The sequence below is a fragment of the Blastomyces dermatitidis genome (genome assembly GCF_000003525.1).
Source record: "Blastomyces dermatitidis ER-3 genomic scaffold supercont1.3, whole genome shotgun sequence".
In the NCBI taxonomy this organism is placed as follows: Eukaryota; Fungi; Ascomycota; class Eurotiomycetes; order Onygenales; family Ajellomycetaceae; genus Blastomyces; species Blastomyces dermatitidis.
The window spans coordinates 6,330,507-6,354,927 of NW_025544776.1; the positions used below are offsets into that span (position 1 = coordinate 6,330,507).

Here is a 24,421-nt window from a genome sequence, read left to right on the forward strand (position 1 = left end):
TATTCATTGTTATGAAATAAACAACTTCATAATAATTAGCACAAGTTCTGTGCATCATTTTATAAAGTTTAGTAATAATTGTACTTGTAGTTATATACAGAACCTGTTAAACAGCAGGTCTTATCTGATCAGATTAGTGTATACAAGTTCATTCAGAGCTGTTCAGAACTGTACAGGCTGGCACTGTATGAACTGATACAACTCTGGACGGGGTCACTGAACAGGCCCTAAGCGGTATCAAGAGGAGCAGCCTCTGGTCGACACTGAGGCCTGCTCCCACCAAGCACTCCGGAGGCAGAATTACAGCGTCGAATCACTGCTATCCCAACGCTGTTACGGCCTATTGTGGAGTAGAAGAAGGCCACATTGTTCCGAATGTTGACCACTCTGGGCTGGATCTTGATACAAAATCAAGAGTTGTAGTAGTCATTGAACCTACTGTATGCTGCAACTGCTTGAGCACAGTCCCAAGTTTTGTTTTATTCGCCTTAATAATGGGGTATTTCATTCTTATGCATCTCGGGAGATGGCATCTTGACAATTTTAAGCCGATGCATTGCAAGATGTGTGATGTGAATTTAGGAACCCAAAATGATCGGTTTTGTGCATGAGAACTGCTACACAGGTCACTAAATAGAGAACCTGCCTTAAGCCGTAGTCTGCCTGTATTGTACTCATTGTTGTATTAAATTGGAACTTAATTCCTTCCCCTTCCTATCATCTGTCATCTAATCATTAATACCCAATGAGACATAAAGATGGCTTGATTTCAGACACCAGCCGCGGAGTTACCCCATGTGCACATATATATGCCCTGCAAGATGGACATAGCGACTTCCTGCCTAATCGCCTATCTATTCTTGCCACGCGGATTACACTGGATAAAGACCTTAGGCGTACGTACACAAACAAAACATCTGGCTGTCCTTGTTAAGAATTGCGACTAAAATACTCCCTCTAGGAGCGCTGTGCCTTGCAGGATCATCAATCGTCTATCCATTCAGTCACATCCCAGCTTATAGAAAACGAAATATCTTTGTCGCTGACGTCCAAGTAGATCGAGCTTCGCGACTCTTGGCTGGTGACCATGGTACAAAAGGCGGACATGTCCGTTCACTGTATAAATCTTCAAGTGCTATACTGTGTACAAGTATCCATTCGGCACTCTGATGTTTCTTTTGATGAAGAAATGTCGCTCAAGTGTCATGTCAGTGGAGCCAGCCTCATGAAAAGTCAGGGGCTTTGCGACAGGGCCAATCTTTGAAGTCCAGGATGGGGCATCTTCTCTTGAGAAATTGAATCTCCGCTGCTCAGATTTGTCCATTGTGTTATCCCGGCGAATTCCATGTTCTAGTCTCCAATTGAATGCATCAACCAGTGCTTCCACCATGCTAGCAAGGATAGCATAACGGATGCTATCTTCGTCCTGAGGATCTGGAATGCAAGCCAATGACCAGTGAGGCTCGCGATGGGAAAAAAAGTATTCACACTCATAGCCCATCATAATGAACTCTGATGCACAGAGATCCTCAACAAGTCAAAATAGCGAGCGGAGCGGCGTATCACGGATGCGGTAGATAGGGATGTTGGGAAGTTTTCAAATTCCAGACTGATGTTTGTTGTGAAAATTAGGATGTTTATCAATCTCTTCCAGTGATAGAAGTGGATATGGTAAGGAATACTACCATGGAAGGGGCCAAATAAGAAAGAACCATGGATGGGGACAGGCACGAATTCGCCGTAATGTTGGTAATCTCCAATGGGGAATGGCGACTGCCCAGCTGTACTCGGATAAACAGATATTCCGAAGAGCCCATACGTCGCTACAGATAGTTTCTTGTGCAGAAATCTTGGAGAAAGGCTAGGCTATATAGCTGGAAGGGAGGGGGGTTGTATCATCTGAAGGAATGGTGCCCGCTGATGGCGCCAATGCATAATCAAGAGTTTTCGGGGTGCTTGATTGGTTGCTTGAACTTGCCTTCCTAAATCATCACTGGTTGTGCGGAAGTTGTTCTGTATCAGAGGAAACGAAGAATGCGAGTTATTATTATAAGTTATTGGGCCGCTCGCAAATTCAAACTCAATGCACGACGACGGATTGGGCCTTCTTCATTTGAAAGCTTCATTTGTGCCCTGGACGGAAGCCACGGTGCGCCGTCGAAAGCTCGCCTTGTCTTTTGAGGAGCTCATTGTCGCAATAATCGCAATAATACACTGACCTAAGCAACCTTTGAATCACAAAACCTTCTGAAGTAGAAGTATATAACAGTGTTGGAGTATAACATTGACAGAGCTTGTATTATTATTTTTCAAGGATCAAAATATAAGTTGCCTTCCAAGGAACCCCTTAACAACTGAAGGAATAGAAACCGGGAAACCCATTTTTATGCGGCGAGAGGGAAAAAAAAAAAAAAAAAAAAAAAAAAAAAAAAAAAAAAAAAGCAGATATCCATGTGACAGCGTTAGAATAACGTTAAAAGGAAAAGAGATACAAGAAACAAATGAAATCGGAGGCTATCACTCGAAACATGAGGAAAAAGAGGAGCGCATAGGCTGAAATGAAAGGCAGAGAGAAAGGTTAAAAGAACAAGGAAATAAGAAAGAAAAAAACACCCCCACAACAACTTCCCGTCCATCTCGACCCATCCCCATCATCAGCACACAACAAGCAACAACCAACCAGCAATACCTAATTAAAGCTCCTCCGTTCTCTCCCGGGACATCATTTCAGCATCTGCTCCCGCTCAACCTCGTACTTGAAATCAAAATACGGCTTATCAAAATGGTGGACACGCACGTATCCGTCCTCTCCTCCAGAGGCATAGCCAGTGCCGAGCGGGTGCGCGGCAATCGTGTTCAGAGGGCCGAAGTGGCCCTTGACACGGCCAATCTCGTCCTCGAAGATCTTGTGGTAAAACCGGGCTTCGAACTTTCCTTGTCGGGCATCAGTGGTGGTGACGTCCATGGCTGCTTGACCACCGCCGAGAATTACAAAGTCTTTCTTGGTGGTGATGGCGGCGGTATTGAGGGGGGTGTCTGCTACGTAGGTTTTAAGGATGGCGAGGTTTCGAGAGGAGATAATCTGGTGGTTTTGGGGGTTAGGGGCATATCATTTGTTTTTGCTCAGGAGGGCAAATAGGTAAGGAGATGAGGACTGCGGCACATACCTTGGCACTCTTATCTTTGCATGCAGTGATGAAGTAAGTTCGGTCAGGGGAGAATTGGATGTCGTTAATTTGGTAGTCGAATTCATGGGCTTGGACATTTTCGAGCTGCTCTCCGGTCTGTACATCGAAAATGCTAGTTAATATATACAAGGAACTCCTTTGCAAACAAGCAAAGCATATCTTGCTATCTCTTTGAAAAACGTACCTTGGAGTCATACTGGCTGACACTGCCATCCTCATGTCCAGCAATGATATATTTCGACAAGAAACTCCAGCCAGCAACCGTCGCCTTGCTCTCCTCGCATGTGATTTTCAAAGAAGGTTCTTCGGGTTGGTCGTACAAGTTGTTTCCTTCCCCATCACCGTACCGTATATCGAAGACCACAATCGTAGCCAGGTATCCCATTCGCTTCTCAGTTACGCCCAATAACCGCTTGCCATCCGGGCTGAACTCTACCCGCTTGACCGCCGTGGGGAAATCCCACACCTTGACACACTCGCCGGTCTTCGTATTCCACAGTCTGATGGTATTGTCTGCGGCGCCGGTAGCGACGAGAACACTGTTTGGAGTAACATCGACAGTCCACACGGCACCCTGGTGGCCTTCATAAGTGCCTAGTCGTTCACCGTTTGCGGAGAACCATGAGCAGAGAATCTTGTCCTTTGCCACTGAGAAAAGCAGGTCACCGTCACGGTTGAATTTTATTTGGTTGAGAGACCGTTCCTACAATTCCATGTATGTTAGCCAAGGGGAAAAATCAACATAGCTAGGGTGGTTTGGTGTGGTAGCCGGAGTTCTATTAAAATTAGATTTGACCTACATGGCCCTGAAGCAGAATAGGTCTCATTTTGCCGATAGCAGAGGATCACCAGGAGTGATCGCGCGTCAAGAGCTATAGCAAGATATGTAGAAGACACCGAAGATTGCTTGCTACACTCAGGCAGACAAGTGTAATAGACTGTGGAGCGGGATGTGTCGTTGGCTAGGCGGTGGGCTGTTCGCTCGTTTGCTCCCGCTGAAGTCATTAATCTTATTTATTTCCTTTTCCACCGTCGATAATTTTCGTCGCACACTTCGATCCGTGCCAAGACTTAAATTACCGTAACCAGCTGCGGGTGCAACGGTATTACCGGAACTATGATAATCCGACAACCACATCGCCAATTCCAACCTTAAATTTGTCTTTGTCATCAAGGAAAAAACTTTAACAAAAAAAAAAACGGTAAATTGGCGGATTCTAGGGGGGGGAAATTATCGTGAAAAAAATCCGAATCAGAATAATTCAATTGTGTGATCAGCGCTGAGTCAGTAACGTATTAATAGCTTAGAATCTCGAATAAACAATTCATTGACCGTAGATTTATTTCCCATGTAAAATATTTCTTCATTTTTGGCCTAAGCACCCTCCCAATGGAGTCGGTCCAATCATTCATCAGTCCTTTCCTCTGACATCCAGCTTTGACGTTTAGGGGCGCCTTTCACGCGCTCCTTTGACCAATTCTGCCTCCCTCTAGCCGCCGGAAATTAAGTGTTCCCTTATTAAGCCCAGCTCCTGTTCACAGGCCCAGCCGAGGTCATGGTTTTACCTAGCAGTAGAGTTGTTTGTCGCGAACACCTCCGTTTGCCGCCGATCCCCCGCTCCGTGCGGCCCAACTCTCTCTCCTACTACTACCCCTCCATCATCCCTCGAACCCACACTCACCGCTACACGACATCGGCGGCGCGGTGCTTCTCTTCACGCAGTCTCAGGTCTATTATTAGTAGTGGCCCTCGAGCTATCAGTCTGCCTATTTGTACTACCTTCCCTCGTTTTCCGCGAGCGCACTCCTCCCCACGTTTTCCAGCACGAACACGCTCTTTTTCGTCCACGAAATCCAATATGGCCGCCGTCAGGATTGATGGCAATACAATTGCCAAAAACATTAGGGAGCGTCTAAATGCCGAGATTCAGAAGGCGCAGGAAACTAATCCTAGGTTCAAGCCTAGCTTGGTTATTTTCCAAAGTATGCGCCCTATCTTTTCCAATTGCAGGGTTCATTTAGTTACCTGTTCGCATATAAGGAGTGCATATTACCCTTTCTTAAAAAAACTAATTTGAAGCTAATTGGGCTTAATTCCGCATATAGTTGGTGACAGATCAGACTCTAGTATGAAATAGACAATACCCTCCGTCTCCTTTACTTGTTGCGCCCATGTTCTAACAGTAGCTAGGTACTTATGTTCGCATGAAGCTAAAGGCTGCTGAAGAGGTATGTACCCCGCCATCGTGTTCAATTGCAATAGAAGTACAGTACACAAGCTGACTTTGTACTCCCTCCGATTATAGGCAAATATAAGCTGCAAACTCAGCAAATTCTCTGAGGATATCAGCGAACCTGAATTGCTTCAAGAAATCGCACTTGCAAATAACGACCCGAGCGTACACGGCATTCTCGTCCAATTACCCCTCCCAAGCCACCTTTCGGAGCATACCATTACATCTGCTGTCGCTTCGGAGAAAGATGTGGACGGCTTCGGAGCTGTCAATATTGGGGAATTGGCCAAGAGAGGTGGCAAGCCTCTTTTTGTTCCATGCACTCCCCAAGGTGTTATGGAGCTCCTTCGTGTCTCCGGGATTGAGCTGGCTGGTAAGAATGCAGTGGTCTTGGGCAGAAGTGACATTGTAGGAAGCCCCGTCAGCTACTTACTGAAAAACGCGGATGCCACCGTAACTGTCTGCCACTCTAAGACCAAGAATTTGGAAGCCATTGTTAAGGAAGCGGATATCTTGGTTGCTGCCATTGGGAAGCCCGAGTTTGTCAAGGGTTCTTGGCTCAAACCTGGCGCGGTGGTCATCGATGTCGGCACAAACTACGTTCCTGACGCAACGAAGAAATCCGGCCAACGGTTGGTTGGCGATGTTGAGTTTTCTGCTGCTGTTGAAGTCGCCTCGCACATCACCCCGGTCCCTGGAGGGGTTGGTCCAATGACTGTAGCCATGCTTCTTCAGAATGTGGTTAATTCTGCCAGGGCCTACTTCGAGAGGGAAAAGGATAGACACATCACGCCTCTGCCTATCAAGCTTCAAACCCCAGTTCCCTCAGATATCGCCATCTCTCGGACCCAGCGACCCAAGCCTATTACCCAGGTTGCCGCGGAGATCGGCATCGCACCGCACGAATTGGAGCCATACGGACATACCAAGGCCAAGGTTACCCTTAACCTCTTGGACCGTCTGTCCCACCGCCGTGATGGACGATATATTTTGGTGTGCGGGATAACACCAACCCCCTTGGGAGAGGGCAAATCAACCACGACTATGGGTCTTACACAAGCTCTTGGTGCCCACCTCAACAGAATCGCCTTTGCCAACGTCCGACAGCCTAGCCAAGGGCCCACCTTTGGAATCAAGGGCGGTGCCGCTGGAGGAGGATACAGCCAAGTCATCCCCATGGATGAATTCAACCTTCATTTGACCGGTGACATTCATGCCATTACCGCTGCAAACAACTTGCTGGCAGCTGCTATTGAAACAAGAATGTTCCACGAATCCACACAAAGCGATGGTGCGCTGTATAAACGGCTGGTGCCAGTCAAGAAGGGAAAACGAGAGTTCCAGCCCATCTTCCTCCGACGGTTGAAGAAATTGGGAATTACAAAAACAAACCCAGATGACCTCACACCAGAGGAAATCAACCGTTTCGCAAGATTGGATATTGACCCGGAGACTATTACCTGGCGGAGAGTCCTGGACGTGAACGACAGGCATCTGCGAACCATCACGGTTGGGCAAGCTGCAACCGAGAAGGGCCATACCAGACAGACCGGCTTCGATATCTCCGTTGCCAGCGAATGTATGGCTATCCTAGCCCTCAGCAACGACCTTGGCGATATGCGGGAACGCCTAGGCAGAATGGTGGTTGCTACCTCCAAGAACGGAGACCCAGTCACTTGTGACGACATTGGCTGCGGCGGCGCACTGGCGGCTCTGATGAGAGACGCAATTAAGCCAAATCTCATGCAAAGTCTTGAAGGGACGCCGGTGTTTGTCCACGCCGGACCCTTTGCCAATATCAGCATTGGCGCCAATTCCGTCGTGGCCGATAAACTCGCCCTGAAACTGGCAGGCACCGAGCCAGGCGAGGACCATGAAGCCAAGACTGGCTTCGTCGTCACGGAAGCCGGCTTCGACTTCACCATGGGCGGCGAGCGGTTCTTCAACATCAAGTGCCGCTCCTCCGGCCTCGTCCCGGACACCGTTGTCATCGTCGCTACCGTTCGAGCCATCAAGGCTCACGGAGGAGGACCCCCAATCGCCCCCGGCGCCACCTTGGCACCAGAATACACGACCGAGAACGTCGAACTGCTCCGAAACGGCTGCGTCAATCTGAAGAAACAAATCGCAAACGCGAAGAGCTACGGCATCCCCGTCGTGGTCGCCATCAACAAATTCGAAACCGACACGGACGCCGAAATCGCCGTGATCCGCGAAGAGGCCATCACCGCGGGCGCAGAGGATGCTATCCCTGCCAACCACTGGGCGGAGGGCGGCGCCGGTGCCGTCGATCTAGCCAAGGGCGTCATCATGGCCAGCTCGAAGCCCAAGGACTTCAAGATGCTGTATGACCTCCAGGGCACGGTGCAGGAACGCATCGAGCGCATCGGCAAGGAGATGTACGGTGCTGCTGCGGTGGAGTTTAGCGAACTCGCGCAGAAGAAGGTGGATACGTATACCAAGCAGGGATTCGGAAACCTGCCCATCTGCATTGCGAAGACGCAGTACTCGCTCAGCCATGATCCGAACCTCAAGGGTGCGCCGACTGGCTTCACTGTTCCGATTAGAGATGTCAGGCTAGCTGTTGGTGCGGGATATCTGTAAGCCTTCCTCTATTTATATCCTTCAGCCTTCAGATGGTCTTTAGACACTCAGAAATATATACATACAAAAAACAACCTGCTAACAAAGAAATTTCCACAGATACGCCCTCGCAGCCGATATCCAAACCATCCCCGGCCTCCCCACCGCGCCAGGCTATCTCAATGTCGACGTCGATGCTGAGACTGGAGAAATTGACGGTCTCTTCTAAAACCACCTACCCACCTATCCTTTTTTTTTTTTCCCTCTCACCCTAGACCAAGAACTTTGTCTAAAGAACTAAACATAAACTTTCAACACCGGACGACATAACTATTCCACACATAATCATTCAACAAAGTCAAAAAGATATCAAAAAGAAAAAGAATTCCAGAGAGGAATTTCTGACACCGCTAGACGGGGCCGTCCCTGCAATAAAAGATAAGAGCCTTGGAGATAATGCCTAATGCCTCTCCTTCTGTCTGCTATTTTTTGTCTTCTACTCTCTTCATTTTTTTCCCCTTCCTGTTCGTTGTCTCCTTTCTCCGTTATAATTCAACATTGGGCAGTATTTCGGCATATAGCTTGCTTTTCGTTTTCTTTTTTTTTAAAAAAAAAAAATTAGTATTTTGTGTCTATAACGACTACATCATTTAGCATTGTACTCCGTATTGTGAGCACACCTGGGCAGATTAAAAAATCTCCAACCATTTTCATTCCTTCTCATATACAACTTTACCATCTCCAATGTCCGTTTCCACCCTAGATATATATATTGGGTAGGGCACTGGGACCACACAGTCTGTACTGGTAGTTAAGAGGCCGAAGCATTTCATATATATATATATATATATGTCAACACTATCTATCTCTTGAACCTGTGCTACTCTTTAGTGATTTTTCTATGATTCAATTTTGAGGAAGGGAAAAAATCAATAATTAGAGAGAGATGCTCACTCTGAGGTCTTCTCTCTCTCTTCAACTGAGGGTGATCTCCACACAATGAGAGAGATCTTTAAGAAGAAATGATTTTTTGTTGATTTGATTCAGTTCAAATCGGTGGAGTAACATATGTTGGCACACACACTCGTAGCTTAGCAGCAGCAGAGCTTCTAACCACATAAGTTAGAAGAACCTTGTAATCTAATCTGTAGGACACTAGGGAAAAAGAGCTCAATCACCACCAGTCTTTTTACTGGTAAGTTAAGGGGGCTGGAATCATTCTCTGTCGACAGATTGTGAGATATCTGTTACAATCGCCAGCAGGGGGAGGAATGCCCACCTAGGTAGGTACAGTACATAAATTGATGCGTAACACGGATGAGAATGTCAATATCAAATAACAAATGGCAGACAGACGGAATTTGGAGAGGAAATTTATCCCGCGCGGGAAGGAGGATGCATAAATAAAACTGTGTGTGCATTGAGTTTTTTATAAACACTTGCTCTAATAATATATATATATATATATACCTGGGTTACTCCGTATATATAGTTTATAACCCAACCCCCCCCGTAGCCAAACAAATGATAACAATAACAACAATGACCATGATCTGATAATGCTCCTAAATCGCTTGTATCTCCAACAATCCCCGCGAAACCATACCTGAGCAAACAATGCGCCTGTAAAGTGAGTGTTCATCGGGTCAGGTAAGCCTCCTTCAGTCCTGCCTAACCTACCCTACCCTACCTACGCAGCGTAGGTAGTTATTTAACAGTTGATGGGTATTTTCTTTTCTTCCCTATCAATCCAGGCACCGAGCAAACAGTGCCAACAACTTACCTAGTTAGTTAGCTAATAACTATCCATGCTCCCGGATGCATCGGAATGCATCCGAGTATACAAAAGCTTTTTTATTCCCACCTGTAACAAGTTACTCTTTTCCGCTCGGGTTTTCTCGAGGGGCAGCCGAGGGGATAACTCGGCATTATTCGTGTTGTATGTTAGATCAATTTCTCAGCTCCTCTCTGGAATGAATAATAATAATAATAATAATAGTAATAATAATAATAATAATGCGTGTTTCACTGTTTCACTGTATCCAGCAATAATAATGATAATTAGCTTATGACCAATGGCAATTATGTACAAATCTTGTTTCTGTTATCAGCACCCCTCCTTTTTTGTTTCTTGGCGGCCCCTTGGTTTGCATATATACGGAGTAGAGAAGTGAGATTTGACTTCCACAAAAGACATACAATGTATATAGATAGATAGATAGATAGATAGATAGAGATAGATAGATAGTATGTATGTTACATATCTTTATCAATCAGGGTTCAAACAAACAGAGGAAACATCGAGGGTAGGTAGGTACCGTACCTACCTGCTGCCCCCCCTCACGTAGCCAGCGCCCAGGTGTTGGCCCGTGTGGGGGTTACATCGATGTCACAGACGTCAACAGACAAGTGACTGCATGTATCAGAGCCCCACCCTAGCCGAATTCGGTCTAGCGTTTCCTACGTCATATAAGGTTGCATCACGTTGGGCTTGGCGGTAGACTTGGCGTTGGCGTTTGGGCGTTGGACGGCTGAGATAAGCACCGTCGATGTCCACTAGCCACTAGCCGAGGTCGGTCCCTTTCGTCCGCGCCGGAGTAGCAGCCAATCAGTGTGCTGGAAGGGGCAGCCGAGGCGCGCGCTGTGACTGGATCGGGACAGTTTTGCCGGCGCTGGCCGCGCGGAGAGAGGAAATTTGGCAGCAGCAGAGGGAGGAAGTGGAATTGTTTAGCTAGCGAAGCATCTGAGCCACAGCCACAGCAACAGCAAGCAAGCAACAGCAAGCAACAGCAAGCAACAGCAGGCAACAGCAGGCAACAGCAGGCAGGGGGAATCAACGTCGCAAGAGACGAAGCGCTAACTACCTGACACAGGTTGTTGGTTGGCCTCACTGTCCCCGCGGTTGTTGTGGTTGCTGCCGCGGATTCCCGATTCTCCTCCTCCCTCCGTGTTCCTCCTCATCTTCTCTTCTCTTCTCTTCTCTTCTTCCTCTCCTCTCCCTCTCCGGCACTGCTGAAAGAACCCTATATCAACACAACTGAAAAAGAAGAAAAAAACCCTCTCGCTCTCCCTCCACCAAGGCCCCACTCAGGGTTTTTCTGTCTTTTTTTGATTTTTTTTTTTTTTTTGACCTGCTACCGATCGATTCCCACTCGACCCTGTAAATCAAACCCAGCGTGTCCACTTTCCCGGAAATCTACTGAGCAACCAACCAGGCAAAGCAAAGCAAAGCAAAGCAAAGCGGATTTTCTTTCCCCTAGGAAAAAATAAAAGGCAGACGCAAGAGGATAAGGGGGAAATAATAAAGAAACCAGGAGCGAAAGAACTCAAAAATTAAGCAGCAAAAAGAACTGGAGCTTGGATACAGTAATTACACATACCATACCTGAACCACTGATATTTGTACTGATTTATCTCGGTTGCTTCTGCTGTGCTGCTGCTGTCCGCGTGTGTCCGTCTTACATTTATTATTATTACTTATTATTGTTGTTTGTTGTTTGTTGTTTGTTGTTTGTTGTTTGTTGTTGTTGTTGCTGTTGCTCCTAGATAGCCATGTCTGCTCTTCGGCCCGCTTCCGTTCATACCCGACTGCCCTTCTTGTTCTCGACCTCTGCTTCCTCTTCCTCCTGCTCCTCCTCCTCCTCCTCCTCCTCCATTTCTTCCTCTTCTCACGCTCTCCGCCGCTCTCTATCCACTTTCTCCCATCGTTCATCTTCATCTTCATCATCTTTGTCTTCCTCCTCCTTCTTGCGCCTGACGTCTGGTCTCCCGAAACCATCGTCCTCCCCACTTCTCGCCCGCTCCACTGCCACCATCATCTCCCAGAGACCCTCCTGGGCTATCCTCCCTTCAGCTACACAAACTCGCAAAATGACGGGCCCACGCCGGAAGATCAAGGTGAAGAATCCAGTGGTGGAATTGGATGGTGATGAGGTAGGTTGCTTTGCCTTTCTTCTTTTTTGCCCATACCCCTCCACCCCGCATCCCATCCCCTTGAAAGACCTACCTCCCTCGACGTGCAGTACAACCCAGAAACAACCCACAGCGTCAATTCCGTGTAGTACCAAGGCAGGGACCGTCGTGGGTGCTGAGGTATATTTTTATTAGTGGCTGTGAATATTTATATCTTAATATAAAGTCGCGGGATCAATGTATAAAAGTGTTGCATTGTACTGGTGCAAATCCATTTTTACTTGTGAATAACGGGGACGACTAACCAAGAGATCTAATCTAATAAAAACTAGATGACAAGGATCATTTGGCAAGATATCAAGGATAAAGTAAGCATATACTCCCTGATTTGCTGCTTTCACCTTTTTCTTTTTTCTTCATGATTTGTTGGCCACAAGCCCCGAAGTAACTAACCTCCTGGTCATATTCAGTTTATATACCCGTCAGTCTGATTGGTCCCCCCCCTCCCCCAGATGATCTCCCCGCTCTCCCTCTCTCGGTAACTCCCGCACAGGCATCAGGTAGATCCGGCATACTAAGGCTTTTTTTTTTTCCGCGTTCTCAGATATCTTGATATCGATCTCAAGTATTATGATCTAGTATGTGGATCCCTCCCCCTTTCTTTTTAATGCTCCGAATCGTCCTCGGGGGCATGGATACTAACATGAATGATTTTTGTAGGGCTTGGAATATCGTGATCAAACTAATGACCAAGTCACTATCGACTCTGCAGAGGCCATCAAGAAGTACGGAGTAGGCGTCAAGTGCGCTACCATTACTCCAGATGAGGCCAGAGTTGAAGAATTTAAGTTGAAGCAGAGTGAGTGAACTTATCAATTTTGTTAGCTTTTTCTTTTCGACTGCTGCTAATGTATTCGACTAGTGTGGCTATCTCCAAATGGAACCATCAGAAACATCCTGTAAGGCTTGCTCATTCTACTCTCTCTTAACAAAAATGAAACTCACTAATATTCTCCTCCCAGAGGCGGAACCGTTTTCCGTGAACCAATTGTCATTCCTCGCATCCCCCGACTTGTACCAGGCTGGAAGAAGCCAATTATCATCGGTCGACATGCCTTTGGAGATCAATATCGGGCAAAGGACCTCGTCGTCCCTGGCCCCGGTAAACTCGAGCTCGTTTATACGCCGAAGGGCGGCCAACCCGAGCGCATCAACGTTTACGACTTCGAAGGCGGCGGAATCGCCTTGAGCCAATACAACACAGACGATTCCATCTCTGGCTTCGCGCATGCCAGCTTCAAGTTAGCCTTGTTAAAAGAAATGCCCCTCTATATGAGCACCAAGAATACCATTCTCAAGAAATACGATGGCCGGTTTAAGGATATCTTCCAGGAGATCTTTGAGGCGAATTATAAGAAGGACTTCGATGCCAAGGGCATCTGGTACGAACACAGACTTATCGACGATATGGTCGCCCAGATGATTAAGAGCGAAGGTGGCTTCGTCATCGCCATGAAGAGTAAGCCAACCATTAACATTTCCCTTGCTCAAAATTCCCCTCCACACACGCACTCACTAACAACAAACCTCTAAACAGACTACGACGGCGACGTCCAATCCGACATCGTCGCCCAAGGCTTCGGCTCCCTCGGCCTCATGACCTCCACCCTCACAACCCCCGACGGCACCGCCTTCGAATCCGAAGCAGCCCACGGCACCGTCACCCGCCACTACCGCGAGCACCAAAAGGGCAACGAAACCTCCACCAACCCCATCGCCTCCATCTTCGCCTGGACGCGCGGCCTCATCCGCCGCGGCCAGCTCGACAACACCCCTGACGTCGTCGTGTGGGCCGAGCAGCTGGAGCGCGCGTGTATCGATGTTGTCGACGAGGACGGGATCATGACCAAGGACCTTGCGCTGGCGTGCGGTCGAAAGGATCGGGCGGCGTGGGTTACGACGCGGGAGTATTTGGAGGCGGTGGAGAGGCGGTTGCAGAAGAATTTGGCGAATGCGAAGTTGTAGAATGATCTGGGGGTTTTATTTTGACTTCATCTTTTTTTTCAAGAATACTTGTGGGAATTAGATTGGATAAAGACCCGTTTAGATATAAAATCTTTATAAATGGATGGAAGAAAGAAAGAAAGAAAGAAAGAAAGAAAGAAAACGTGGATTATTGGAGAGAACTTACCTCAGCTTTCACAGTACAAGAGGTGGACTAGCTCCTTAATCCCTCTTTGGCCCTTTTTTTTCTTGAAGTCTACCTCACCACAAGATGTTTCCGATATAATCCGCGTTTTGTCCTGATTTGATTCTTGTTTCGTTGCTCTCAACTTTTGCCTTGTCAATTTGTTCTTTTGTTTCTTTTTTGTTTCTTTCTTTCTCCACTCAGCATTTGGCCTACCTATGTACAGTACATGTCCCAGTAGAGACATGTAACGTACATGTATGTACATATACAGATACATATATATATGGAGTACAGATATAAATATACATAGAATTGACTGGATGGCTGTTAGCTTCTTCTGCGTCTGCGTCTCCTGCTTCCCCGTGTGCTCGTCAGATATTACAGTTTCAACCGCTGAACTATCCCCAACACGCCCACACCCACACCCACACACATACTCTCTCTCTCCCCCCTTCTCATGCCGACGAGGAGCCGTTTTCTTTGCTCCCTCGATCGTCCCACCAACGATTCACAATTCGCCATTGCGTTTTTTTCTGATTGATTGGTCTGGTAGGTACCACTGAGCCATCATGCCGGTTAGAACGGTGTAGGATGTACCGTTCCCTGCCTCTCTATCTAGTTTTTTTTTTTTTTTTTTTTTTTTTTTTTTTTTTTTTTTTCTGTTCCCCCTTTTCGTACGTCATTGCATGCATTCAATTCCGAACTCATGGAAGTAGAGAGAGCGAGAGAGAGAGAGAGAGAGACGCCCTCTAGTTAGTAGTTAAGCCTCCACCATCCGCGCAGATGGGGCGTGGGAGGGAGGGATTTTATTCCTCTTGGACTCAGAGCATTGGGGGTTATTGGGCGGAGAGATTGGAGTTAGACAGGGAGATGTAACTAGTTGTTAGAAAAGGGGGGGGGGGGGGGGAAGGATGGCGTTAAAAGTTTCAAGATATCATTTATCTATCTCATTGGGTTTTTTCCATTTGGAACCCCCGTCCCCCTTCTTTATTTCTCTCTCTCTATATATACAAAGTAGAATACGTTACATGCGTAGAATCCCCAATACACCCACCACCACCCCATTACACTTGCGAACCGGATAACATTGCTTCCTCAAACCAACCAACCAGATCTTTTCTTTCACCCTCTCTTTTACCCACCACCCATCTCCCGCCCGACCTCCCTCCTAGCCAACATCATCTTCATAAACAGAGCAAACAGAGGAAAATAAAAGGCACTGAGCCCCCTCCTCCTCTCCCCTTCATGCCAAAACTTCTGCCGGATTCGATATTCCATCTTCACCACCCGCTATTCTGGGGTCCCTTCGCGCCCCCTTTTTCACTTCGTTCCACCAGATGATGCGCGGCAAAAGCATCTTCTTATTTCGTAACGTTGGCAGGAGTGTACCAGAAGGTCGGTCTCACGAATCTATAAATTGGAACGACCATTTAAGTGCGAGGATGCGGTTAGTGATCCAGCATACCCAAATAAAATAAAATACAATACAATAAAATAAAATAAAATACAATAAAATAAAATAAAATAAAATAAAGATAATGCCAAAGTCGCATATTTGCGCAATGGCGAGAAAAAGAAGAAAGAGATATATATATATAACCAAATTGTATATATGTTTTGGAAATGTAAAAACGCACCGGTCCGAATTGTAAACCTTGGTCTCTGATCCCAACAACTCTTTCTCTCTAGCCTTATCCGCCAGGTGTCTGCGGACTTGGTCGCGGTCTTCTTCTGCCTGGAGGAGCGGGATGAGGTGGATGCGGGACCACATCTTTTCTCGTCCGAGTTCACTAGTAGGTGGGAAAGCGCGAACAACGCATACAAGATTAGCAGATGCCGGGTTTGGTAAATGTGTAAACTGCAAGATATGGGGGAGATATCGGGTATCCACATGGGGAATCCGGATAGATCGGGAGAGGAGCGCCCGCGCGGGTGTGTATATACGGGTGTGTGTGTGTGTGTGTGTGTGTGTGTGTGTGTGTTTAGATATCTATCTATGGGTGCGTGGTATGGTGTTCAATGTTCCCTTACTTCTTCTCCCGGATTCCTAGGAATACTTTGTAGAAGCCGTATGCCATGATCAGGTGCATACCGACGAGGTAGTAGACGGGCCGGAAGCCGCGGACGGGGATGTTGCGCTGTAGAAGGGCGTCATTAGCTTATGACCCTGGCATTGGACGATTGACTTGCACTCATCCGGGAATTGGATACAAGGGGAAAAGGCTGTAGGGCGGGTTCAATTGTTGCATTGTGCAATGGGAGTTGAGTTACCTTATACTGGACAGGCTGATAGCCCCCAGTGGGGGGCATGTCCTGAGGCATCTTTGCAGTTTCAATTGGCTGGGGTTGGAAGTGTGGCTTCCAAGGGACTATGAAGTTGGAGATAGAAGCCGAGAAACGAGGTTTGAACGGGGTGGTTTGCGTGAAGCTGGTTTGGACGAATCGGGTTGATATCACGTGATGGTAGCTGAACTAGCAAATCCGGCAAACGGGAAATCTGCGCCGCATGATTGGACGGAATTTATTTTCCTGACTACCAGCCTTCTACTCCGTACAGCTGGCACAATTGATGCTTGAGATGAACGGACAATGGAATATGCGGGTTAGCTTTCACTATCGGTGCGCATAGTTAATCTAATTGCTATTGCTGCGTCTCGATGCCTTTTGTACAATTTTTTTTAAAAAGATGGACGAGAGTGAGCGACCGAGAAAGCTACAGAAGACGGCGCACGAGATGACGAGCCCCGCGCCAGAGGAACTAGTTTCCACTGCGAATTCTGTTTCCATCCCAGATGAAATAACAGCAGAGGACCCTGGGGCGACCCAAAGCAATGGCGCTCCCAACATTACCCTCCAATCCATACCGGAGATAGACGAAAATGGCCAGCCGCTCTCGAAAAACCAACGAAAAAAACTTTTGAAACGCGAAAGATGGGAAGCTGGAAAAGAATGGCGCAAGGAGAAGCGCAAGGAAAAGATTACTGCAAAACGGGAGCGTCAGCGCGCTGCAAAAGCGCAAGCTGCTGCGCGGGATGAACTCGATCCGAAGGATACGAGCCTGATGTCGCGGACGGAGCGGAAGAAAGTCGAACAGCAACGATCCATCCTCCTCCCGATAACGTTTGTGGTCGATTGCAACTTTGACGATCTCATGATTGACAAGGAGCGAGTATCACTAGGTTCTCAGATTACGCGCTCGTACTCCGATAATGCGAAAGCGCCGTTCAGAGGGCACATGTTCTTTTCGTCCTTTGATAAACTCCTGAAGGAGAGATTCGATACTGTGCTTGGGAAGCAATATACACGGTGGAGGGCTACTTTTATGCAAGAGGATTACGTGGTTGCGGCTGAAAAGGCCAAGGCGCAAATGCGCAAGCCCACGGGGGGGAAGATGATGGGGATATTTACTGGTAAGGACGGGGTTGTCGGTCCGGACGACGGGGAGGTCATTTATCTCAGCAGCGACAGCCCGAATACGTTGACGGAGCTGAAGCCATATAGCACATATATCATTGGCGGGCTAGTTGATAAGAACCGGCACAAGGGGGTTTGTTACAAGAGCGCGATGGAGAAGGGGATCAAGACGGCGAAACTGCCCATTGGCGATTATATGCAGATGCAAAGCCGGTATGTGCTCGCTACGAACCACGTTATTGAGATTATGATTAGGTGGCTTGAGTTGGGAGATTGGGGGAAAGCGTTTTGTATGGTTTTGCCGAAGAGGAAGGGTGGAGTTTTGAAGGACAAGCCTGGTGAGGGAGAGAATCAGGAAGAGAATAAGGGAGCTGATGATGGTGACGATGCGGTTACCAAAGGTGATACTCCAGCATCTAAAGCTATGGATCAGGAAGCTAGGAGTTGTTCATAACCAAGTCAAGGGTGATCTGGGTTGACGTTCAAGTTTTAGCCGCTAGTATCATTCAAATATGTTTGCAGCGTGAACAACTCCGGGCCAAGTGGAACTGACCGTGTAGCAAATATGATGCCCTCTCACTCCGCATGTAGATTCCATTCGTCAGCTGTGGAAACTTCCTCTCAGTGACGTTTATATCCGATATTCTCTCCTCTTGCTAACTTCTGCTGTGGACAAAGGAATCCTGATTACCTCAGCCAAAGAAAATTTGCCGGAAGAAGGTAAATCCGCGGCTAATGCCACACACCCGTTTTTGCCACGGCGACGGCATCTGCCTTGTCATAAACACAAAATAACAAATAGAGATAAATATTGAACATCCAACTCCTTCACTTCGCTGCCTTTTTGGACCCTCACCCTCCTCACTGAATCCAGCGAATAAATTGCATTTTGGTTCATAGAATACAGGCTTATTTCAGATCGCTTTCCTGTGAAAGCCCGCTCGCTCCCTGGTCCTGCGTGGGACTTTCGAGCAAAGATGTTTATGCTTCGCAATGGTATAGTTAACCCCTCTCCCCGCCACTCAACCACTCAACTTGCATAGCAACCACCCCCAACTTCGCATTCCAATGTGTTTGGAAGGACAGGGATTGTTCAGCTGTTTCTGATAACATCGCATTGGGGTTTCTTTGAAGTTGATACTGACTACTGATCCGTGATCGATTTTTATGATTTTTTAGTGAGCAAATTTGTCTTTGGTGACACTACCAAGGAATCCATAATTGAGATACCCCAAGGCCAGCTGTATATTGTCCGACCGCAATCGCCAAAGGGCTACTCAGAGCTTATATTTCGCGACGCTGCGGCTAGTATCCGTCGCACCGGCCAGAAGTTCCAGTACCAGCTAGTGATCCAGCGCGCCTACGAGGAAGGAGAGGAAGAACTTGTGGGCGACGAAGACGAGGAAGACGCAGAGGGGCTGGGTGGGGATAAAGACGAGAAGACTTTTTTGCTAGACGAGGCTCTCCGTTTCCGATCTGCAGTGCGCGAGGGAGGAGAGAAAGTTCTGGCCTGGCGCGACCTTAGCGGTGACCCGGGCGATCTCTTCGAATTCGTTTGCGACAGCTCAATCACCCCGGACAGAGTTTCGACGTTTTGTCTAGCCGCTGTTGAGTGCCAGTACGAGCGAAAATACCGGAAGAGCTCACAGAAGACGTCAGATCTTCAGGAGTTTTACTTCGACGACGAAAGCCCCATTCCCGACGCCAGTCCAGTCGCAAGCCCTACCTTATCTCGAACGCCGACGACGAAACAATCCACCGCAGCTATGGCGCGAGAAGTAGCTGTGCCAAACGAGACACCATCTGAACCCACGCAAGCGCCCCCTGCTGCTGCCCATCCAGAAGCCACTGAGATCCTGGCGAAAGAAAATGCAGAGCTTCATCTTTTTGATTTTAACAGTGGTACATTCGTTTTACAGGACCCCTCTGTCGTCGCCACAGTCTCGGAAATTGGAAAATGGCAGTATTGGCTTCAGATAAGTGGACAGGACCGTGATTGGTTAGGGCAGGCGGTAGTGGCAGATATAAATCCCGTGTTCAATTTCGAATATCTCTCCTTTATCTTCAATCACTACACAGAGGATGGGTCGGCATATTCGTGGCTCCTACGTTTCAAAAATCAGGCAGTCGAGGAAAGATTCCAGGAGGGTCTGATGCAAGCGTTGTGGGAGCAGTTGAATGAAGTTAAATGGGCGAAATCAGAAGAAAATGATAGAGAGTATGTACTTGAGGCTTTCAACGATCTCACTATGGAAGACGTACCCGAAGAGACAGAAGAGGAGGACGAGGAAGAGGTCCTTGAGGAGGAAGAAGACGTTGGCCAACGCAGCGAATATTACGATACGGACGAGGAGGACGACGACGTTCTTACCCGGGATCAAGACGGAAACGTCAACTCCCAGCTAGCTGTGGGGTATAAACACGATCGATCGTATGTTGTTCGGGGATCCAAAATTGGCGTCTTCAAGCATACGCCAAACAATAATCTGGAGTTTTCTACAAACATCTCCAAGGTCGAAACGCCAGGTGGAAAGCTCTTCAGCCCCAAGAAAGTCATGCTTCATTGCGAGGATTCAAACATGATTTTGCAGAATGAACAGGATCCTCATTCCTTGTACAGAATGGATCTTGAGTACGGGAAAGTTGTTGATGAATGGAAAGTTCACGATGACATTCCCGTAACTTCATTTGCGCCTGAAAGCGTACGTGTTTCCCTTTTTATTTTTCGCCCTTTATATTCTAAAACCTCTAATGTTCTCAAACTAACTGTTATCTAGAAATTCGCCCAAATGACCTCCAACCAGCAATTCGTTGGTATTTCTCGCAATGCCCTATTCCGCATCGACCCTCGCCTCTCAGGAAACAAACTAGTGCAAAAGGACCTCAAAGAATATGTCAAAAATAACGACTTCTCTGCCGCTGCGACCACAGAGCAGGGCTATGTCGCAGTCGCCTCCAATAAAGGTGACATCCGCATGTTCGATAAGTTTGGCGTGCGGGCGAAGACGCACATCCCTGCTCTTGGTGAACCAATAATCGGTCTAGATGTTTCCGCCGACGGCCGCTGGGTCCTAGCTACATGCCGCACATACCTCCTTTTGGTCGATTCTCTTCAAAAGGATGGCAAAAATGAGGGCAAACTCGGCTTCGAGAAATCATTTGCAAAGGACTCCAAGCCCCAACCACGCCGACTAGGCCTGCAGCCGAACCACGTCGCTCAGTTCCAACACGAGACCGGCACTCGCATCTCCTTCACGCCCGCCCGCTTCAATACCGGCCGCGACTCCTCAGAGACGTCAATCATTACAGCCACGGGGCCGTTCATCGTCACGTGGAATATGAAGAAGGTGCTTCAGGGCCGCAAGGACCCCTACACGATTAAGAGATATGCAGAGGAAGTGAAGGCGGATAACTTCAAGTATGGCAGTGATAAGAATGTTATTGTTGCGCTGCCGAATGAGGTCAATATGGTTGCGAAGCAGACGTTTAGGAGGCCGACGAGAGAGAGTATTGCGGGTCCTGTCCGACATAGCACTGGGCGGAGAAGTAGTGCGCGCCTTGGGAGGAATGAGGTAGTAAATAGTCCTTATTAATTCAATTGGACCGGAGCGGTTCTGCAAGGTGTTGGACCTTTTTTATTTTTATTTTTATTTTTATGCTTATTTTGCTATTTTCTTCTCCATTTCCGGTGGTCATTTTCTTATCCAGTTCAGCAGTCCCCTTTTTTCCTTAACATCACTTTTTTCTTCCAGTCTTGACCTGGGGCAGCCACTGATGGTATGTGGTTATTTTCTACATCTTCACAAGCTCAGGCGTGTGTTTTCTTTCTTTCTTTCTTTTTTTTTTTAAGTTGAGCTTTTTATTCTTTTATTCTTTTATTTTAATTTTCTACATGTATTTTTTCATCTTTATTCGTGGGTTTCTATTTCCCATTAATGTTCCCTTCTTCCCTTCCCTCCCTCCCCATTCCCCTCCCCTACCCAATTGCCTCCTATCCGCGCGGCTGAGGCGTGCTTTTCCTTGGCCACCCATTTCCTTGAATGCTTCCTTTTAAGTGTCCACCAGGCCCGAAGGGTATCTGAGCAGGTCGAGCCTTTTCTTCTTTTCTGTATATAGCCTACCTACCCTCTTCAAGCTTTAGAGAGAGAAAGTAATGGAATGGAAAAATGAAACATTATTTAGTGATTTTTGAGTTTTTAAAATCAAAAGCACTAGTTACCAGTACTTCGTATTGTTAACTATACTAGTTTAATTCGGACTCTCTGTTCTTCAGGGCTACATGTGGTCGGGAGCCGCTAAGTCTTGGCGTTTCTTGTTAGAGCGGAGAGCGGAGAGCGGAGAGCGGAAAGCAGAATCACAAAAACCGCGATTAGCATACTTACTACATAGGCAATGAACTCGCACGGAAAATGAAGAGTGGACCATGCAAATTTGTATGCCTAGTAAGCTAACTATATGAATGTATATTTAGTTATTTTCTTGTTGGATTGATATTACTTTACCCTCGTAGGACACTCAAGAATCGTTGAGTACACCCCCCTGCCCCTTTGCTTATAGGTCTGGAGAGATGATGTATATATAGCCACTTCCTCCCCTGCGGAACAGAGTCAACTAATAGCATATATATACATCTACCTAGTTGCTTACCCTTTAGTATGCCCTTCAAAATGTCACATTCATACGTTGGAATACACCGTTATTGGTGAATCAACGTCCGTTCAAGTAGACATCGTTTGGTTAGATGTATGGTTTGCTCGAGAGATAGTTAAGAAAGGCTGGTGACACGTGCATAATTGAATTGTTCATGTCATCCCCGAATAGAAGACAAGACACAAGTCCCACGCATAAAATAATCCATTCATGAATTACAGAGAGAGTAATTAACATCATCAGATTCAGCTATTGGCCATAGGAGAAGAAAGTGCGAAGTGAATATTGGTTTTTCTCCATCCCTCCAGTTCCCCCAACCCAACCCCCCCACAACTCTTTATGATCCGATATACCAGATTTCAACGCCCAAGACATCAAACTTCGTCCCCTCGTCGCTTAAGGGTTCGTTGCCAAAAGTCGGGCACGTGTTGCTGACGCCCTTCTCGAAAGAGTCGTCAAGCCAAAGCCCGTAGTGGCCGTCTCTACAAAGAGATAGTGCGTGAGAAGAGTGTGATTAGTCGCCAGTTTCTTTCTTTGTTTACTTTGTAATAATTTGTGTATCCGTCTACCCCCAGAATATAGAGGGAGATGGGACATATTTATTCAACTGTGCCATAAGGGGATAATGTTTGAGGTATAGAAATAAAAAGAAAAATGACTCACCCGCCCCCAACACTCAAAAACCCCGTCTCGCAAAAAATCATATAATCATTAACCCCGCTATAGGGGAACGCCTTGAACCGAATCCGCTCAGGCGTGGTGGCTCCGCTTCCGCTTCGGCTAGCACCTGTTGGAAGGTAGTTAGCTGGCGCAACTTGTTGACCGTCTCCAGAACCATCATTGTCGCCGCTACCAGTGGTACCGCGAGACGCACTCCGCCGCTGCGTTGGTGAGAGTAGATCTCCTCCATATCTGCTGCGGCTGCTATCCCCATCCCCCCTCTTCCCAGTAGTACTGGCGGTATCCGGGCCATCTTCAATGCGTGCTGGGCTCTCATGCAGACTAGAGAATGTACTGCCGTCATAGTTTGCGTCATTAACATTATTACTGCGCTCCTCACCTCTCAGCGTCGTGGTCCTGCCCCGAACCTGTGTTGTATCCGCACTGGGAGGTAAAGGCAACCCTGCCAGTTCCAGCAGGTTATTATTATTATCTCCCTCAGTCGACTGTACTCGTCCCCCTGCCCCGATGCCTGCACCGGTAGCCATCTCCTCGCCGTCCCCATTTCCTGTTGAAGTCGTAGTTGTAGTCGTAGTCGTGGAGCGCACCTGCATCAATGGTGTAGAAGGTATCACACTAGCCCGCCAAAGAAAACATTCGCCCGTCCCATAATAATGTGAAGCCGGATGCGGAGGGTCCGTAAGATAGGCGCCAAACATCACGCCCCCGCTTATCCCAGCACCTCCCCCTCCACCACCTAACCCAGCGGTTGACGAATCCTTCACAACGAGCACATACCCGGCCCTCTGGCTCTTATTCCCAAACTCTCTACACTTGTCATACAGCGTCAGCAGGCTCGAGCCATCTCTATCCAGGCTATAAGCCAGCTGCCAGGTATCCAGCAGCTGCAGACGGGGTGGGACCAGTAGCCGGATTTCCTCCGCTAGGGAGCGTGTGAGGAAAATCCGGGAGGGGCTTCCCGCTGCTTTAAGAGTTAGAGGAGTGAGGGGGGGTGGCTGGAAGGGGGACGCGGTGCGGTGTGGGGGGTTGTAGATTTCGGAGACGCTCATGGGGTCTAGGGAGGGCTTTTTGGAGGTGGAGCCCGAGGGGGTGGGCTCTGTAAGGCGTCTGTAGAGGCCGGAGACGACATGGCTGACGGGGTAGGTGAGATAAGAGGATGCAGATGGAGATTGGGATCCCTTGGTTTGAGATTGGGGTTGGGGTTGGGATTGAGACTGAGATCGCGGGGGGGAGGTGCGGGCTGGGGAGAGGGAGGAAGAAGGGGGGTTAAAGGAGCCCTCGGATGCGGACATATGGATGGGTGGATATTAGTTGGTTGGTCGGTTCATGGGAATAGAGTACGGAAGAAGAGTTGCGCATATATGTACCTAGGGTAGGTAGTAGTCGTGATCGATTGGTGGTTGTGTCTGTCGTTAAGATATACGGTGTTGTTGCAAGAAACTGCTAAGGGCACATTCGTAGCTCGGCTGTTTGAAACAGGCTTGGGGGATGGCGGAATCTTGACATCATTCGGTAAATGCATGATAACACACGACTTGGATATGTACTGTACTACCTTTTACTTGATA

General features: G+C 47.7%; 8 protein-coding genes across 9 annotated transcripts; 4 read left to right on the top strand and 4 right to left on the bottom strand.

Annotated features, from left to right (window-relative positions):
- Positions 1–79: 79 nt before the first annotated feature.
- On the bottom strand, positions 80–1,822 carry BDCG_03557 (uncharacterized protein). Its single transcript, XM_045419190.1, has one exon. The coding sequence runs from the start codon at positions 1,502–1,504 to the stop codon at positions 1,136–1,138; it is 369 nt and encodes a 122-aa protein (XP_045275567.1). The 5' UTR covers positions 1,505–1,822; the 3' UTR covers positions 80–1,135.
- A 1-nt stretch (position 1,823) lies between these two features.
- On the bottom strand, positions 1,824–4,643 carry BDCG_03558 (eukaryotic translation initiation factor 3 subunit I). Its single transcript, XM_045419191.1, has 4 exons — positions 3,989–4,643; positions 3,373–3,891; positions 3,168–3,284; positions 1,824–3,082 (listed from the first exon to the last, which is right to left on the bottom strand). The coding sequence occupies exons 1-4, from the start codon at positions 4,013–4,015 to the stop codon at positions 2,723–2,725; spliced, it is 1,023 nt and encodes a 340-aa protein (XP_045275568.1). The 5' UTR covers positions 4,016–4,643; the 3' UTR covers positions 1,824–2,722.
- Positions 4,444–9,148, top strand: BDCG_03559 (formate-tetrahydrofolate ligase). Its single transcript, XM_045419192.1, has 5 exons — positions 4,444–5,171; positions 5,295–5,315; positions 5,380–5,417; positions 5,495–8,022; positions 8,126–9,148. Exons 1-5 carry the CDS (start codon positions 4,745–4,747, stop codon positions 8,232–8,234), a joined length of 3,123 nt encoding a protein of 1,040 aa, XP_045275569.1. The 5' UTR covers positions 4,444–4,744; the 3' UTR covers positions 8,235–9,148.
- A 1,088-nt stretch (positions 9,149–10,236) lies between these two features.
- BDCG_03561 (isocitrate dehydrogenase [NADP], mitochondrial) lies at positions 10,237–14,077 on the top strand. The gene is made up of 8 exons (XM_045419193.1): positions 10,237–11,938; positions 12,250–12,285; positions 12,388–12,398; positions 12,522–12,555; positions 12,638–12,776; positions 12,840–12,876; positions 12,940–13,436; positions 13,515–14,077. The coding sequence occupies exons 1-8, from the start codon at positions 11,558–11,560 to the stop codon at positions 13,940–13,942; spliced, it is 1,563 nt and encodes a 520-aa protein (XP_045275570.1). The 5' UTR covers positions 10,237–11,557; the 3' UTR covers positions 13,943–14,077.
- A 943-nt stretch (positions 14,078–15,020) lies between these two features.
- Positions 15,021–16,517, bottom strand: BDCG_03562 (NADH dehydrogenase). Its single transcript, XM_045419194.1, has 4 exons — positions 16,380–16,517; positions 16,140–16,246; positions 15,746–15,898; positions 15,021–15,518 (listed from the first exon to the last, which is right to left on the bottom strand). The coding sequence occupies exons 1-4, from the start codon at positions 16,428–16,430 to the stop codon at positions 15,470–15,472; spliced, it is 360 nt and encodes a 119-aa protein (XP_045275571.1). The 5' UTR covers positions 16,431–16,517; the 3' UTR covers positions 15,021–15,469.
- Positions 16,518–16,794: 277 nt separating this feature from the next.
- On the top strand, positions 16,795–17,976 carry BDCG_03563 (tRNA m(1)G methyltransferase domain-containing protein; the record flags this gene model as incomplete). The annotated part of the gene is made up of 1 exon (XM_045419195.1): positions 16,795–17,976. The coding sequence occupies one exon, from the start codon at positions 16,795–16,797 to the stop codon at positions 17,974–17,976; it is 1,182 nt and encodes a 393-aa protein (XP_045275572.1).
- Positions 17,977–18,499: 523 nt separating this feature from the next.
- On the top strand, positions 18,500–21,115 carry BDCG_03564 (vacuolar import and degradation protein 27; the record flags this gene model as incomplete). The annotated part of the gene is made up of 3 exons (XM_045419196.1): positions 18,500–18,518; positions 18,702–20,224; positions 20,300–21,115. 3 exons carry the CDS (start codon positions 18,500–18,502, stop codon positions 21,113–21,115), a joined length of 2,358 nt encoding a protein of 785 aa, XP_045275573.1.
- Positions 21,116–22,160: 1,045 nt separating this feature from the next.
- BDCG_03565 lies at positions 22,161–24,418 on the bottom strand. Of its 2 annotated transcripts, XM_045419198.1 has the most exons (3): positions 23,233–24,282; positions 22,836–22,959; positions 22,236–22,654 (listed from the first exon to the last, which is right to left on the bottom strand). In XM_045419198.1, exons 1-3 carry the CDS (start codon positions 24,143–24,145, stop codon positions 22,510–22,512), a joined length of 1,182 nt encoding a protein of 393 aa, XP_045280510.1. In that variant the 5' UTR covers positions 24,146–24,282; the 3' UTR covers positions 22,236–22,509. The 2 variants fall into 2 exon arrangements, with proteins under 2 accessions (XP_045275574.1, XP_045280510.1); XM_045419197.1 differs by having other exon boundaries at positions 22,161–22,654; positions 22,836–24,418.
- Between the last annotated feature and the right edge of the window lie 3 nt (positions 24,419–24,421).

Bases quoted from the DNA above. Each gene is read 5' to 3' on its own strand.
- BDCG_03557 (XM_045419190.1), bottom strand. From the start codon at position 1,504: ATGATGGGCTATGAGTGTGAATACTTTTTTTCCCATCGCGAGCCTCAC.
- BDCG_03565 (XM_045419197.1), bottom strand. From the start codon at position 24,145: ATGTCCGCATCCGAGGGCTCCTTTAACCCCCCTTCTTCCTCCCTCTCC. The intron at 22,655-22,835 runs GTGAGTCATTTT...ATCTCTTTGTAG, and splicing joins TTTTTGAGTGTTGGGGGCGG to AGACGGCCACTACGGGCTTT.
- BDCG_03562 (XM_045419194.1), bottom strand. From the start codon at position 16,430: ATGCCTCAGGACATGCCCCCCACTGGGGGCTATCAGCCTGTCCAGTAT. The intron at 15,899-16,139 runs GTAAGGGAACAT...CCCACCTACTAG, and splicing joins CTAGGAATCCGGGAGAAGAA to TGAACTCGGACGAGAAAAGA. The intron at 15,519-15,745 runs GTGCGTTTTTAC...TCCAATTTATAG, and splicing joins AAGGTTTACAATTCGGACCG to ATTCGTGAGACCGACCTTCT.
- BDCG_03561 (XM_045419193.1), top strand. From the start codon at position 11,558: ATGTCTGCTCTTCGGCCCGCTTCCGTTCATACCCGACTGCCCTTCTTG. The intron at 11,939-12,249 runs GTAGGTTGCTTT...AATAAAAACTAG, and splicing joins TGGAATTGGATGGTGATGAG to ATGACAAGGATCATTTGGCA. The intron at 13,437-13,514 runs GTAAGCCAACCA...ACCTCTAAACAG, and splicing joins CTTCGTCATCGCCATGAAGA to ACTACGACGGCGACGTCCAA.
- BDCG_03559 (XM_045419192.1), top strand. From the start codon at position 4,745: ATGGTTTTACCTAGCAGTAGAGTTGTTTGTCGCGAACACCTCCGTTTG. The intron at 5,418-5,494 runs GTATGTACCCCG...CTCCGATTATAG, and splicing joins AGCTAAAGGCTGCTGAAGAG to GCAAATATAAGCTGCAAACT. The intron at 8,023-8,125 runs GTAAGCCTTCCT...AAATTTCCACAG, and splicing joins GCTGTTGGTGCGGGATATCT to ATACGCCCTCGCAGCCGATA.
- BDCG_03558 (XM_045419191.1), bottom strand. From the start codon at position 4,015: ATGAGACCTATTCTGCTTCAGGGCCAT. The intron at 3,285-3,372 runs GTACGTTTTTCA...TTCGATGTACAG, and splicing joins TCAGCCAGTATGACTCCAAG to ACCGGAGAGCAGCTCGAAAA. The intron at 3,083-3,167 runs GTATGTGCCGCA...CAAAACCACCAG, and splicing joins GCAAAGATAAGAGTGCCAAG to ATTATCTCCTCTCGAAACCT.